This window comes from Bufo gargarizans, chromosome 1, assembly GCF_014858855.1.
Source record: "Bufo gargarizans isolate SCDJY-AF-19 chromosome 1, ASM1485885v1, whole genome shotgun sequence".
Taxonomy (NCBI): Eukaryota; Metazoa; Chordata; class Amphibia; order Anura; family Bufonidae; genus Bufo; species Bufo gargarizans.
The window spans coordinates 428,216,862-428,232,621 of record NC_058080.1 but is presented as its reverse complement, the minus strand read 5'-3'; the positions used below and the strand labels follow the sequence as shown (position 1 = coordinate 428,232,621).

General features: G+C 47.6%; 1 protein-coding gene across 2 annotated transcripts in view; it reads left to right on the top strand.

Moving 5' to 3' along the window:
- The first annotated feature begins 2,209 nt into the window (after positions 1-2,209).
- PLAA (phospholipase A2 activating protein) overlaps positions 2,210-15,760 on the top strand; it is a 42,769-nt gene continuing 29,218 nt past the window's right edge. Inside the window, exons 1-5 of one of the 2 annotated variants that reach the window (XM_044271799.1) lie at positions 2,210-2,360; positions 5,947-6,140; positions 6,646-6,746; positions 8,607-8,727; positions 10,003-10,170. In XM_044271799.1, coding sequence (XP_044127734.1) covers positions 2,344-2,360; positions 5,947-6,140; positions 6,646-6,746; positions 8,607-8,727; positions 10,003-10,170 — 601 coding nt within the window. In that variant the 5' untranslated portion in view covers positions 2,210-2,343. Of the gene's footprint in view, positions 2,419-5,946; positions 6,141-6,645; positions 6,747-8,606; positions 8,728-10,002; positions 10,171-15,760 lie in introns of both variants that reach the window. The other variant, XM_044271808.1, reaches the window with a different exon arrangement.

Here is a 15,760-nt window from a genome sequence, read left to right as displayed (position 1 = left end):
TAATTAAAATATGAATTCGTTATAGTATCCCAGGATGATGACATAGTATCTTCAGGAGATTCGGATTCGGATACAGTGTGACTAATCCAAATTATATCTATTGACTGTTTATGATCTCTTATAATTATATAGTATTTATATGGTCCTTTTATAACTATGTGGCGCCTGAATAATAAGATCTAGAAAGTATTGATAGATGGTACGTACATCAGAACAAAGTGGATCCAAATCATTAATGTATTCCCTTCCCATTCTTCACTTAGGATACAATGGTGACATCCATTAAAATGTGGCGCCCCCCGATCATATATACTACAATTGCTACAGTCATCGATCGCTATAGAAGGAGCCCATCACTGCCAGAGATTGAACTGGATGTTCAGTTTCTTCTTCCTAATGACAGAATGACAGTCTTACGATGTAAACATTACCTGACGTCACCTACGAGGAGACGGAACCAGGGAGCGCACAGGATATGCGTCAACAGACGCTTCCTGTTTGCGATCGCATACACAGACCGAAGTATGCCACGGCTGGGAGAATCAGGAGGGTGGGACCCTGGAAAGTATAAAGGGAGGTCGACAAAAAGCGCGCGCGTACATATGCCCCACATCCCCTGGCGAAACATGTCGGGAGGGGTGGTATAGTGCGATTTGATTTTAGGCAGTTACAGGTTGAGTGAGACTAGTCTAGTGGATCCATTATTAGCATAGTGAGATATAGAGGAATATAGTGAGGCAGATACTTTGGAGTGGTGTGACGCTGACCTCTGGGGTGTTCAAACAGCACAGCAAGCCAGAGCCGACGCTTAGCAGTGGATCAAACACAGAGTGGCGATTACACTGACCTCTATGACAATGTAAATGGAGGCCACAGTGTAGCCACTGGAACATAGTGAAAGGTTCCTGCATGGTAGATTGCTCATATAAATTGTAACCCCCTGTACAGGGACGACACAGTGGGGATGCTTTGCAATCCTGATACAATCACTATCAAACAATTGATCCCGTAACAAGGCTAACCGTAGAGTATCTACAATTAACCAGAGAAAGGCTGGTTGAAATATACCAAGCGGTTATCCTCACAGACTCAAGTGAATATACCAATACCCCTCTATATGGAATAGATATTCCGCATTCCACAGACAAAGAGATGCGATAATAGGTTGTGAATTAAGCCACAACTCGCTGTAACTGAGAATTTTAATAGTGTCGTCCCCCCCCCCCCCTATATGTCTGTGTGTCAAATTGAAAACAATAAAGATACGATTTTAAACATTAGTTAGGGACCCCTAAAGGGATTTTTGGTCCCATAGACCATTATAGTATAATAAAATAATATCCCGAGGGTCTCTAAAAGGGACTGTGTAGATAAAGTTAAAATCCGCAGCATGCTAGAGCTATTTTTTATTTATTTTTTGCAGCCCGTATGCAAAACCATTCATAGCAATGGGGCCACTAATAAAACAGAAATGACTCAGCATACCGTAAAAATAAAAGCAGGTAACCTAAAAAGACTGCATACAGTTTTTTTTAACGTTCGTATGGCCAAAGTTATGTGTGCAGGGATCCATACGTGTCCATGCAAACTCTGGGGTTTCCTGCACAAGGCCTCATACACACGATCGTTGTTTTGGTCCGCATCCGAGCTGCCAAAACGGACCCATTCACTTCAACGGGGCCGCAAAAGATGCACACAGCACTCAGTGTGCTCCGTAAAAAAATTATAACATGTCCTATTCCCACGCTTTGCGTTCAAGAATAGGTAGTTATATCAATGGCTGTCCGCGCCGTTCTGCAAATTGAGGAACACACACGGACGCCATCCGCGGTTTGCGGACTGCATAACACACAACGGTCGAGTGCATGAGGCCTAAACCTCTCGTTTTTACCAGCACCAAATACTACAGAGGATCATTGTAGACGGGGACGCATTTATGTAGTGCACCTTTAACCCTTTAGGACAGCCATCAGGTGGTGCCATCCCGTCTGATAGGGAGTGTATGGCAGCCAACGTCATGGACCCACACACCTAGAAGACGCCCTCCCGACCTGATCGCTGCGGTATGCGCCCGGGCACTTAGCATCACACTGGAGCCCCCCTGAAGTGAGCGCCATGCCAGGCTACCCATTACTAGAGAGTGGACACCGCCACCTGCTGCCCCCACCCCCCACCAGGAGGGCAGTGTCTTTGCCGTCACTTCCGTTGGTGCCTCCGGTTTTGTGCTCCGCCGCATCATTTCCGTACTGTGTGCGGCTGTTGCTGTGTCATGGCGGAGGCCGAGTGTTACCGGCTGCGCTGCTCGGTCCCCGGACACGAACTGGATGTACGTGGGGTGGTCGAATGCCCCCTGTCGCCAGGTGAGGGTTTCGTGTCCGTCTCACGTGACAGGAGCGCTCGCCTTTGGGTGCCGGACAGGTGAGAGACCCCGGGGGAGAAGTGGCCGGTCCTGTCATCTGGGACCAGTTCTGCCGTTACCCCACCAGGAAACCATGGTGATGGCTCAACACGGCAATGACTGATACTCTTCTCTTTTACACCACTGCCTATGCGGACTACTGTGTTCGTTGTGTGTAATAGTACTGTATATACCTCAAAGTGTAGCCCCTCACTGTATATACCTCAAAGTGTAGCCCCTCACTGTATGTCCCCCTCGGTGTAGCCCCTCACTGTATGTCCCCCTCGGTGTAGCCCCTCACTGTATGTCCCCCTCGGTGTAGCCCCTCACTGTATGTCCCCCTCGGTGTAGCCCCTCACTGTATGTCCCCCTCGGTGTAGCCCCTCACTGTATGTCCCCCTCGGTGTAGCCCCTCACTGTATGTCCCCCTCGGTGTAGCCCCTCACTGTATGTCCCCCTCGGTGTAGCCCCTCACTGTATGTCCCCCTCGGTGTAGCCCCTCACTGTATGTCCCCCTCGGTGTAGCCCCTCACTGTATGTCCCCCTCGGTGTAGCCCCTCACTGTATGTCCCCCTCGGTGTACTAGCCCCTCACTGTATGTCCCCCTCGGTGTACTAGCCCCTCACTGTATGTCCCCCTCGGTGTACTAGCCCCTCACTGTATGTCCCCCTCGGTGTACTAGCCCCTCACTGTATGTCCCCCTCGGTGTACTAGCCCCTCACTGTATGTCCCCCTCGGTGTACTAGCCCCTCACTGTATGTATGTCCCCCGCGCGGTGACTGTAGCCCCCTCACTGTATGTATGTCCCCTGCGCGGTGACTGTAGCCCCCTCACTGTATGTATGTCCCCCGCGCGGTGACTGTAGCCCCCTCACTGTATGTATGTCCCCCGCGCGGTGACTGTAGCCCCCCTCCCTGTATGTATGTCCCCCGCGCGGTGACTGTAGCCCCCTCACTGTATGTATGTCCCCCGCGCGGTGACTGTAGCCCCCTCACTGTATGTATGTCCCCCGCGCGGTGACTGTAGCCCCCTCACTGTATGTATGTCCCCCGCGCGGTGACTGTAGCCCCCTCACTGTATGTATGTCCCCCGCGCGGTGACTGTAGCCCCCTCACTGTATGTATGTCCCCCGCGCGGTGACTGTAGCCCCCTCACTGTATGTATGTCCCCCGCGCGGTGACTGTAGCCCCCTCACTGTATGTATGTCCCCCGCGCGGTGACTGTAGCCCCCTCACTGTATGTATGTCCCCCGCGCGGTGACTGTAGCCCCCTCACTGTATGTATGTCCCCCGCGCGGTGACTGTAGCCCCCTCACTGTATGTATGTCCCCCGCGCGGTGACTGTAGCCCCCTCACTGTATGTATGTCCCCCGCGCGGTGACTGTAGCCCCCTCACTGTATGTATGTCCCCCGCGCGGTGACTGTAGCCCCCTCACTGTATGTATGTCCCCCGCGCGGTGACTGTAGCCCCCTCACTGTATGTATGTCCCCCGCGCGGTGACACTAGCCCCCTCACTGTATGTATGTCCCCCGCGCGGTGACACTAGCCCCCTCACTGTATGTATGTCCCCCGCGCGGTGACACTAGCCCCCTCACTGTATGTATGTCCCCCGCGCGGTGACACTAGCCCCCTCACTGTATGTATGTCCCCCGCGCGGTGACAACTAGCCCCCTCACTGTATGTATGTCCCCCGCGCGGTGACACTAGCCCCCTCACTGTATGTATGTCCCCGCGCGGTGACACTAGCCCCCTCACTGTATGTATGTCCCCCGCGCGGTGACACTAGCCCCCTCACTGTATGTATGTCCCCCGCGCGGTGACACTAGCCCCCTCACTGTATGTATGTCCCCGCGCGGTGACACTAGCCCCCTCACTGTATGTATGTCCCCCGCGCGGTGACACTAAGCCCCCTCACTGTATGTATGTCCCCCCGCGCGGTGACACTAGCCCCCTCACTGTATGTATGTCCCCCGCGCGGTGACACTAGCCCCCTCACTGTATGTATGTCCCCCGCGCGGTGACACTAGCCCCCTCACTGTATGTATGTCCCCCGCGCGGTGACACTAGCCCCCTCACTGTATGTATGTCCCCCGCGCGGTGACACTAGCCCCCTCACTGTATGTATGTCCCCCGCGCGGTGACACTAGCCCCCTCACTGTATGTATGTCCCCCGCGCGGTGACACTAGCCCCCTCACTGTATGTATGTCCCCCGCGCGGTGACACTAGCCCCCTCACTGTATGTATGTCCCCCGCGCGGTGACACTAGCCCCTCACTGTATGTATGTCCCCCCGCGCGGTGACACTAGCCCCCTCACTGTATGTATGTCCCCCGCGCGGTGACACTAGCCCCCTCACTGTATGTATGTCCCCCGCGCGGTGACACTAGCCCCCTCACTGTATGTATGTCCCCCGCGCGGTGACACTAGCCCCCTCACTGTATGTATGTCCCCCGCGCGGTGACACTAGCCCCCTCACTGTATGTATGTCCCCCGCGCGGTGACACTAGCCCCCTCACTGTATGTATGTCCCCCGCGCGGTGACACTAGCCCCCTCACTGTATGTATGTCCCCGCGCGGTGACACTAGCCCCTCACTGTATGTATGTCCCCCGCGCGGTGACACTAGCCCCCTCACTGTATGTATGTCCCCCGCGCGGTGACACTAGCCCCCTCACTGTATGTATGTCCCCCGCGCGGTGACTGTAGCCCCCTCACTGTAATGATCATTTTTTAATAAAGTTTTTGGGAAGGCGAAGCAACCAGCAAAGGGCAATTCAGCCATTTTGATGTATCATGGCGTTCACCATATGGGATAAATACTTGTATATTTTATTAGTTTGCACATTTTTGGGTACTATACTATTTACTAATTTTTTTAAATTTTTTATTTAGTTTCATTTGTAACAAGAAAAGAAAACAGTGGCAGGCTCTTAGCCGGGATCCGTCTTTTGCGGATCCCCAAATTGCTAGCATAATGAAGTAGACCACTGTACAAGCTGACAGTGAATGTGCCTTGGGCCAGCTTCAAAGTTTCGCACATGTATTGTGTGACTTCATGTCCAATGACCCATGCTGACTACATCATATATCCCTACATAAGAGTTGTGCTTAAAGGGCATCTGTCAGCCAGATCAACCCTAGTAGACCAGGCATGCTTCCTGTAGGGTTGATCCTGCTGATTGAAATGGTACCTGTCTTGTGAAAATTGGTTGTGGGTAAAGACTTTTATTTTTTTATGCAAGTGAGGGCTTTAGTGCCCCGAGCATCAGAAAGTTGAGGAGCTGAAGTGCACAGCAGAGCTAGGCCTTGCCCCTCAGTGCACCAAAGCTCTCATTTGCAGAAAAAATGTATATTTCCTCAGGAATGCTACAACCGATTTTCAGAAGATAGGTATTCTTTTAATCAGAAGTATCAACCCTACCCGTGTGTCTGAATACATAGGGTTGAACCTCTTTGAATTCTATTTATTGTGTGCTGTATGTAATGGCCATATGTGACCACCCTAAATATGAGCTTGAGGATTAACTAATAGATATTGTACATTTTTAGTCCCAGCAGAGGTTTCATTGAGTTGAATCGTATGAAGGGACACTCCAACTTTGTGTCCTGCGTATGCTACATCCCACCAAGCGATGCCTATCCACGAGGACTGATTGCCACCGGCGGAAACGACCACAACATTTGTGTATTCAGTCTTAACAGCGCAGACCCTCTGTATGTTCTGAAAGGCCACAAGAACACAGGTAGGTGTCACTCCTTTACATGGTTAACCTCCCTGGCGGTCTAATTCCTGTAGTATTTTCGTACCCGAAGCAGTATATTCATCTGGAAAAATTTAGGAGCCAAATAAAAAATGTTGTCGCCAAATTTAAAATACATATAATTAGGATATGTCTTAGGTAGTGTTGTCACGATACCCACATTTTGATTACATTTCGATACCATACTACATAGTCTTGTCGCCATTTTGCAATTCTAAGTCGCATTGGCAACCATTTTAGTCGCCACCTGTAGCCCTGATTGCTGCACCTCCCTGCAGAGGGGACTGCCAGTATGCAGGGAAAACTTAAAAGGGGGCACAGCACCAAACCAGCTCTGTGTGCCCCTCATTTTCAAGATCGGTGGGGGTCACAGAGTTAAAAACTTCCATAGATGATAAAATGTACACATATCTTGGGTTGGGTAAATATCTACATATATATCTATATCCAAATATATTGTCTGATATCTACTGTTTTTTATGTCCAGTATGCAGTCTTTCGTCTGGAAAGTTTGGCACCCTGCTAAGCGGATCATGGGATACAACTGGAAAAGTGTGGCTGAATGAGAAGTGCATGATGACCTTACAGGTGAGATCTAGAAATGGAAGCTATATCAATTGAAATCTGATTTGTAGTAAAAAGGTCACAGAGCGGCACGGAGCATTATCCATCATGTTACTGCTCCGTGTCTCTGCTGTCCGGAGCGGGGCTTGGCTCTCTTTCACGCAGCGGATGACACGCCCAACATCCGCTTGTGTGAGAGAGCCCTTATAGGTTGTATTGATTGAAGAAGTTTCTCCAGTCTCTTTGATCTATTAGAGCTCATTCTTCTGTCTTAGGCATACATTGGCAGATTTCCTGTCACAAATGAGCCAGTGCACATGCCTTGCGCCAGCTTCACAAAGAGTTTTAGACACTTTTTTTTTCTGCTGCATCCGACAAGGCATGTAAGTTAGGAGGAGACATTGCGCCAGAATTTTGCAACAAAATTTGAATGCAAAGTAAGCCAACTAATAGGTGGCAAAAACTTTGTGTAGACAGTAATTGTTGAGCGAATCAAGCCTCGGATCATCAATTCAAAGTTGTTTCGGTCAAACACTTCGATTTTAATGCTGTCTCTGTCGTGTGAGACTTTGGCAAATTAATTCGGTATTTATTTCTGCAGCTTCAGATTCCTAATTTTAAATGTTTTTAAAGATGCAGAAATGAATACTGAATTCACCGAAGTTTTGCGCGACTTCGGGTGAAACTAAGTTTACATACACACAGGCAATACATTTTAATGCTGTACAAAGACAGGTCTTCCGGCAGAATTAAAACGAAGTGTTTGAACGAATCGACTGTGTTTGATCCGAATCTTGATTCGCTCAAGCCTAGTAGACGGTTTAAAAGTGCGCTAGATTTATCATCCAGCATCTTTTACTGCTATAAATCTGGCCCATTTTTTTTTCATGGTCTTGATTTTAGACATTAATAGTAAATTTGTTCCTTTTTATGCTGCACTTGTCTTGTGAACTGCAGTGACAACAATCTTTGGTTTCACTCATCTTTTCTAAACACAGGGATCAGAAACCTCCAGGCACTCCAGCTGTCCTGGAACTACAAATCCCATCGTGCTTCATTCACTTCTATGGGAGTTAAAAGAGCAGCTCAGCAAGTATGCATGCTGGGAGTCGTAGTTTCACTACAGCTGGAGTTCCTGGAGGTTGCTGATCCCTACAATGCAGCAATCTTCAGTGTACCATTTTAACCCCTTCCCGTTCTCTGCCATATGTGTACGCTGGAAATCAGAAGGGAGTGTATGGTCTAGGCTCAGATGCTGAGTGCTCTCGATACACTGCATGCATTGGATGTGTTATATGGGCGATACCTACCCGCTGCAGCTAGCACCACCGATAACTCTGATTCTGACAGTTTTAGGTGTCATGTTCAATAGTGGTTAGACAGATGGGGGCTTCCTTTGCCATCTCATATAGCTCTCGGATGGCAGAAAGCAAAAATTTAAAATTAAAACTGTGGTTAACAGTAGTGTTTGAGCAAACTTGTGTTTAAAGTTCGGGTTCGGGTTATCGAAGAATCGCGTTATGGATTCTAAATTCCGTTATGGTCCTTGGTAGCGCAATCCATAACGCGATTTCTCACAAGTCCATAGACCTTGCAGGGAAATTTCCCGGTGGGCCGATGCCCAGGGGGCCGCCTGAGCCTTGCTCACGGCTGGCCACTGGAAGTTTTTGGGGATGTATTTTGTGCTGCTGACAGTATTTTGTGATGGACTCTGGTATTTGGCTCTGTTGAGGTGGTATAATGTGCCACAATATGCTACGTGTGACCCGGCCTTTCGGGGCCACTTTTAATACTTTTTCTAGGGCCACTTAAAGTTCCTTACAGAATAACTGACATTGTTGTCCATATTGACCAATGAAAGCTCAGTTTCAGTTCTTTTTGTAGGGCCACACTGCTGCTGTTTGGGCAGTGAAAATCTTGCCAGAGCAGGGCCTGATGCTGACTGGCTCAGCTGACAGGTCCATCAAGCTGTGGAAGGCAGGTCGATGTGAGAGGACCTTTGTAGGTAAGTGAAATATACAAGCTTAAAAAAAATCACACATGTATGTGTTGCTAACTTGTCAGTTCTTGATGGTTGTCTCGTATTTATGAGGAATAAGTCTTCTGACCGTCTAAAACACAGCATCATCGCCTCTACATCGGGAGATATAGCTGTTAGAATTCAGGTTGGAGTGATAGAAGCTGCAAGTAATAGCGGGTTTTAGCTGCTTTCACTCCTGACCCAATTTCTAACCGCTATTTCTGAGGAGATAATGCTGTGATTCTGAGCTTAGATTGTCATGTTTCACACAAGACCAGTCCCATATCTCTAGTTGCTACCCAGCCTACGATATGAAGAGTTAAAGCAAGCCTTTCCCCTTCAGCCGACTTGCCATCATCTTAATTGTAATAAACTACAGAATATAGTTATCATGTTATTTATACCACACTTTGAATGCTGTAAAATAAATCCCACAAAATTCAAGTTAAAATTGCAGATTTTTTTTCTTTCCCCCTTAAAAATAAGTTATTTTATACAGCATATGAACCCTCAATGCTTCATGGGGGGAAAAAAAATTAATACAATTCGTCCAGCAAAATTGAAGGTCTCCTACAGCTAAATTGAAGAAAACATTGTTCCTTAGGCCTCATTCACACAGTCGGTGGTCAGTCTGATCTTTCTCTTATACCTTATGCCTGTGGAGGATCCAATTCTGGTTTTGACTCCCAATCACTGCCCAAAAAACACAGACCTGTGAATAGAATAAGGCCTCGGAGTAAGGAATTGAAACATTAAGTTTTGGACATGTTGCAAATTTTTATTATTGTTAGCTTCAATCTTTATTTTCTCTAAAATGTATTAAAAGGAACCAAAACGGAGAGACAACATTTTGACATTGTAACATCTTCTAAAGAGCCTGGTTACCCTTCAGTATATGCCTCCTGATAAAGCAACACCCTATAGGAATTGTATTTGCCATAGTTTACAAATGGATATCTAGTAGTAATCTGGTACACTGTACACAAATGCTGTTCCCTGGAGCCCTATAACAGCTCCATGGCGCTTTCACCCTGAATTGCTTGTGCCTGTAGTGCTGTAGCCAGGAGCTAGTGGTAAGGGACTACATTCTCCAGTATGCCCCTAAAATCCAGTGATCTGATGCATTGAAGTTTATGACCATAGAATTTCCTATCAGTTTTATGTGGAGAGAAATTCTGTAATGTTTCTGTAATAAGTGATGAGATCTTACATCAAAAAGCATAATGGATTATAGAGAATAACATCATTTTTGATTTGTAGGGCATGAAGATTGTGTTCGAGGGCTGGCAGCCTTGACCGAGGCTGAATTTCTCTCTTGTTCCAATGATGCCAGTGTAAGGAGATGGCTTATTACCGGAGAGTGCCTGCAGATCTACTATGGCCATACCAATTACATATATAGCATATGTCTATTTCCAAATTCTCAAGGTAGGAAATATCTAGATGTGTTAACAGATATTGTAAAGTCTAGACTGTAGATACTTTACACAGTAAAAGATGCTGCAGTTGTAGTTTAACCCCTTAACGCAAAATGCCGTGCATGTACGGCGGGGGATGCATTGCCAGGACTCATTCTGCCGTAAATGCATGGTGGGCTGATCGGGCGGGTGCAGGAGCTGCGCCCGCCTGATCACTGCAGGGGTCCGGCAGTCGCTGGTAGCCAAGCCTCTGCTGTATCCACAGACATCGCTGTTTTACATTTAACACAATAAAAGCATTTTTGAAACAAAAAAAACAACAACAAAAAAAAACTATGGCTCTGACTATGGAGACACAAAAACACGATTTTTTTTTTTGTTTCAAAAATGCTTTTAGTGTGTAAAATGTAGAAAAAAAATTAATAAAAAATATCAACTGTGTCAAAAAGCCATTTTGTCACCTTACATCACAAAAAGTCATATGCACCCCAAATTATACCTATCAAACCGTCATCTAAATCCTGCAAAAATGATACCCTACCTAAGACAATCTCCCAAAAAATAAAAAAAAACTATGGCTCTCAGAATATGGAGACATTAAAACATGATTTTTTGTTTGTTTAAAAAATGCTTTTATTGTGTAAAACTTAAATAAATAACAAAAAGTATACATATTGGGTATTGCTACGTCCGGAACGACCTGCTCTATAAAAATATCACATGACCTAACCCTTTAGATGAACACCGTAAAAAAAATAAAAACATAGTGTCAAAAAAAGCCTTTTTTTTTTTTTTTTTGTCACCTTACATCACAAATAGTGTAATACCAAGCGATCAAAAAGTCATATGCACCCTAAGGCTACTTTCACACCTGCACTAGGTGCGGATCCGTCTGGTATATCCACAGACGGATCCGCACCTATAAATCTGCATAACAGATCTGAGTTTTCACTGTTATGCAGACGGATCCGCACTGAACGGATACCATTGTTTGCATTTATAGGTGCGGATCTGTCTGTGCAGATACCAGACGGATCCGCACCTAGTGCAGGTGTGAAAGTAGCCTTAGGGTGCATATGATTTTTTTTTATCGCGATGCGCCGCACAGACCTGTCACTTACCAGTAGGAGGAGCGCCGGCCAGCCACAGACAGCGCATGTAAGTATAAGCTAAGTAACCATGGCAGCCAGGACTGCAGTAGAGTCCTGGCTGCCATGGTAACCGATCCGAGCCCCAGCGATTAAATTGGGACTCCGATCGGAAATGCCGCTCCGCTGCCACCAATGATGGGGGGGGGGGGGGGGTGTTTGTTAGCCTGTGGCCACTGCCACCAATGCTTTTAATACTAGGGAGGGAGGAGGGGGGGGGGGGGAGGCGCACTGGCCACCAATGCTTTTAATACTGGGGAGGGAGGGGGGCGGCGGCGCACTGGCCACCAATGCTTTTAATACTGGGGAGGGAGGGGGGCGGCGGCGCACTGGCCACCAATGCTTTTAATACTGGGGAGGGAGGGGGGCGGCGGCGCACTGGCCACCAATGCTTTTAATACTGGGGAGGGAGGGGGGCGGCGGCGCACTGGCCACCAATGCTTTTAATACTGGGGAGGGAGGGGGCTCTGGCCCCTGCTGCCTGGCAGCACCTGATCAGCGGGCTGAGGTCTGCACAATTAACCCCTCAGGTGCGGCACCTGAGGGGTTAATTGTGCAGATCACAGCCCCCTGTAAGAGATCGGGTGCTGCCAGGCAGCAGGGGGCAGTTATGTACACAGTTCTTAGTATATTCTAACTTGAAGCGTCCCCATCACTATGGGAACGCCTCTGTGTTAGAATATACTGTCGGATCTGAGTTTTCACGATTTAACTCAAATCCGATGGTATATTCTAACATAGTCATTCCCATGGTGATGGGGACGCTTCAAGTTAAAATATACCATCGGATTGGAGAAAACTCCGATCCGATGGTATATTAATAAGGACTCCTGACTTTCATTGAAAGTCAATGGGGGACAGATCCGTTTACAATTGCACCAATATTGTGTCAATGTAAACGGATCCGTCCCCATTGACTTAAATTGTAAGTCAGGATGGATCCGTTCGGGTCCGCACCGCCAGGCGGACACCAAAACGCTGCAAGCAGTATTTTGGTTTCCGCCTCCAGAGCAGAATGGAGGCGGAATGGAGCCAAACTGATGCATTCTGAATCGATCTGCATCCATTCAGAATGCATTGGGGCTAAACTGATCCTTTTGGGGCCGCTTGTGAGAGTCTTGAAACTAGGGGTGCACCGAAATGAAAATTCTGGTCCGAAACCGAAACCGAAAATTCTGGATACCCCTTGACTGAAACCGAAACCGAAACTGCCTTTTTGCCCAAATACTTTTAAAAGACCCCCCACCCCATAACAGTGCCATCCACAGACACCCCCACCTCATAACAGTGCCATCCACAGACCCCCCCCCCACCTCATAACAGTGCCATCCACAGACCCCCCCCCCCCACCTCATAACAGTGCCATCCACAGACCCCCCCCCCACCCCATAACAGTGCCATCCACAGACCCCCCCCCCGCATAACAGTGCCATCCACAGACCCCCACCCCCCCCATAACAGTGCCATCCACAGACCCCCACCCACCCCATAACAGTGCCATCCACAGACCCCCACCCACCCCATAACAGTGCCATCCACAGACCCCCACCCACCCCATAACAGTGCCATCCACAGACCCCCACCCACCCCATAACAGTGCCATCCACAGACCCCCCCACCTCATAACAGTGCCATCCACAGACCCCCACCCACCCCATAACAGTGCCATCCACAGACCCCCACCCACACCATAACAGTGCCATCCACAGACCCCCACCCACCCCATAACAGTGCCATCCACAGCCCCCATTGTACAATTAATAGATTAATAGAAAATAGCGGGGAGGGACTGGGAGGAGGAGCTGGGGGCCGGTGCGATCACTGTGCTCCGGTAGTTATAAAATGTTGTACAATTAATAAGCATTCTATTCATTTGGCCCCCCTCTGCAGTATTACATTCAATACAGGCACATCATACTCACAGGGCTGTCATCTTAATGCTGGCCGGCCGGGCAGAGGAGCGGCAGCGTCACAACTGACGTCATGTGCCCGGCCTACTTTCTGAATGAAGGAGGCGGCGCAGGCATGTGACGTCAGTCGTGACGCTGCCGCTCCTCTGCCCGGCCGGCCAGCACAGCCCTGTGAGTAGGATGTGGCTGTATTGAATGTAATACTGCAGAGGGGGGCCAAATGAATAGAATGCTTATTAATTGTACAACATTTTATAACTACTGGAGCTGGGGGCCGGAGCACAGTGAACGCACCGGCCCCCAGCTCCTCCTCCCAGTCCCTCCCCGCTATTTCCGGCCGATATGTAAAAATATCGGCAGAAACAGATTAGGTGCATTCTCGGCCGATATTTTCGGCCGCCGAAATTTCGGTGCACCCCTACTTGAAACGGATCTCACAGGCGGACTCTGAAACGCCAATGTGAAAGTAGCCCAAAATAGTACCAATCAAACCATCATCTCATACCGAAAAAAATTAGCCCCTACATAAGACAGTCGCCCAAAAAATAAAAATAAACGTATGGCTCTCAGAATATGGAGACCCTAAATTTTTTTATTTTTTTTAAATGCTTTATTATGTAAAACTGAAATAAACAACCCAAAAAAGTTGTCATATTTGGTATTGCCGCGTCCGTAAAAACCTGCTTTATAAAAATACCGCATGATTTAACCTTTCAGATGAATGTTGTAAATAACAAAAAATAAAAACTGTGCCAAAACAGCTATTTTATTGTTACCTTGCCTCACAAAAAGTGTAATATAGAGCAACCAAAAATCATCTGTACCCTGAAATAGTACCAACAAAACTGCCACCTTATACCGTAGTTTACAAAATGGGGTGACTTTTTTTTGGAGTTTCTACTCTAGGGGTGCATCAGGGGGTCTTCAAATGTGACATAGCAAGTTAAAATTATACTAGTGAAATCTGCCCTCCAAAAACCATATGGCGTTCCTTTCCTTCTCGCCATGCCGTCTGCCCGTACAGCAGTTTACAACCACATATGGGGTGGTTCTGTAAACTACAGAATCAGGGCAATAAATATTGTTTTGTTTGGCTGGTAACCCTTGCTTTGTTAGCTGAAAAAAATTATTAAAATGGAAGATCTGCCAAAAAAAAAGTGAAATTTCTTTTCCATTTTCCATTTACTCTTGTGGAACACCTAAAGGGTTAACAACGTTTGTGAAATCAGTTTTGAATACCTTGAGGGGTGTTGTTTCTAAAATGGGGACATTTTTGGGTGGTTTTGTAAGCCTAACAAGTGACTTCATACCTGAACTGGTCCTTTTAAAAAGTGGATTTTTAAAATTTTCTGTAAAATTTCAAGATTTGCTTCTAACGGCCTCCAAAAAATAAAGTGGCATTCACAAAATGATCCAAACTTGAAGTAGACATATGGGAAATGTAAAGTAATAACTATTATATGAGGTATCACTATCTGTTTTAAAAGCAGAGAAATAGAAATTTTGAAAGTTGCGAATTTTTCCAAATTTTGGGTATTTTGTTTTTATAAATAAAAATGAGATATTTTGATTCAAATTTGTGATCAGAAAACAATCTCAGAATGGCTTGGATAAGTAAAACCGTTTTAAAGTTATCACCACAGAGTGACACATGTCAGATTTGCAAAAATCAATCTGGTCCAGTTTTAGCTTGGTATCCGTAGGAGGCAGACCTCCATGCGTTTTTTTTTTTTCTTCTTTGGGTTACTGGCAGCTCCAGCTAGCTGCGTTCACACCCGGGAGAGGGGAGACCAGGGGGTCCTTAAGACCGCTGCTCGTTCGTTCCCGCTCTCCAGAAGATAAGGAGGACCAGAGGTTCCCAAATGCTGGCAGCCTGCGGGTCACCATGGCCGCCCAAGTTAAGTTCCCTCTGTTCCAGTGTAGCTCCCCAAGGGGCTGCACACCAAAGGTGGTGACCCGGCTGGAACCAGGGGGGCAGAACACGCCAGACATCTGTCACTCTCCTGTTGGGGGGGGGGAAGCCCACCTCCTGCTTCAGGAGGACCTCTGCGGGATTCTGGCACAAGGCACATCCGGGCAAGCTGCTGGGTTAGCTCTGTCTCCCCTTCCTACAGGGTCTAACCTACCCCCCTCATCCCGCTACCTGTCACTACAGGGTACTCGCTCACTGTCCGAGCCCAGATCCCAGGCCCCAAAGTAGGTGGTCACTTCTGAAGGGTGTCTGCGTCCCCCGTTTCTTCTGTCTCCCCGCCACCTCCCAGAGACGTGTCCTCCTTGGAAGAGGCATGTTCCTAGGGAAAGTTTTAAGATACTGACTTTCTCTCCTGAGGACCAGTCTTTGAAACTGTCCTCTATGGTGGACAACCTCATTACAGCGGTTATAGAAACCTTACAGGTTAAGGACCCTGCACCCTCATCAGACGACTTCAGTTTTTCCTTCAGGCGTTCCCGTCGCTCGCCCAAATATTTCCCTAACCACCAGAATTTTGATTCTTCTCTTTCCAAGGAGTGTAATTTTCCTGACAGACGTTTGCCAAAACGC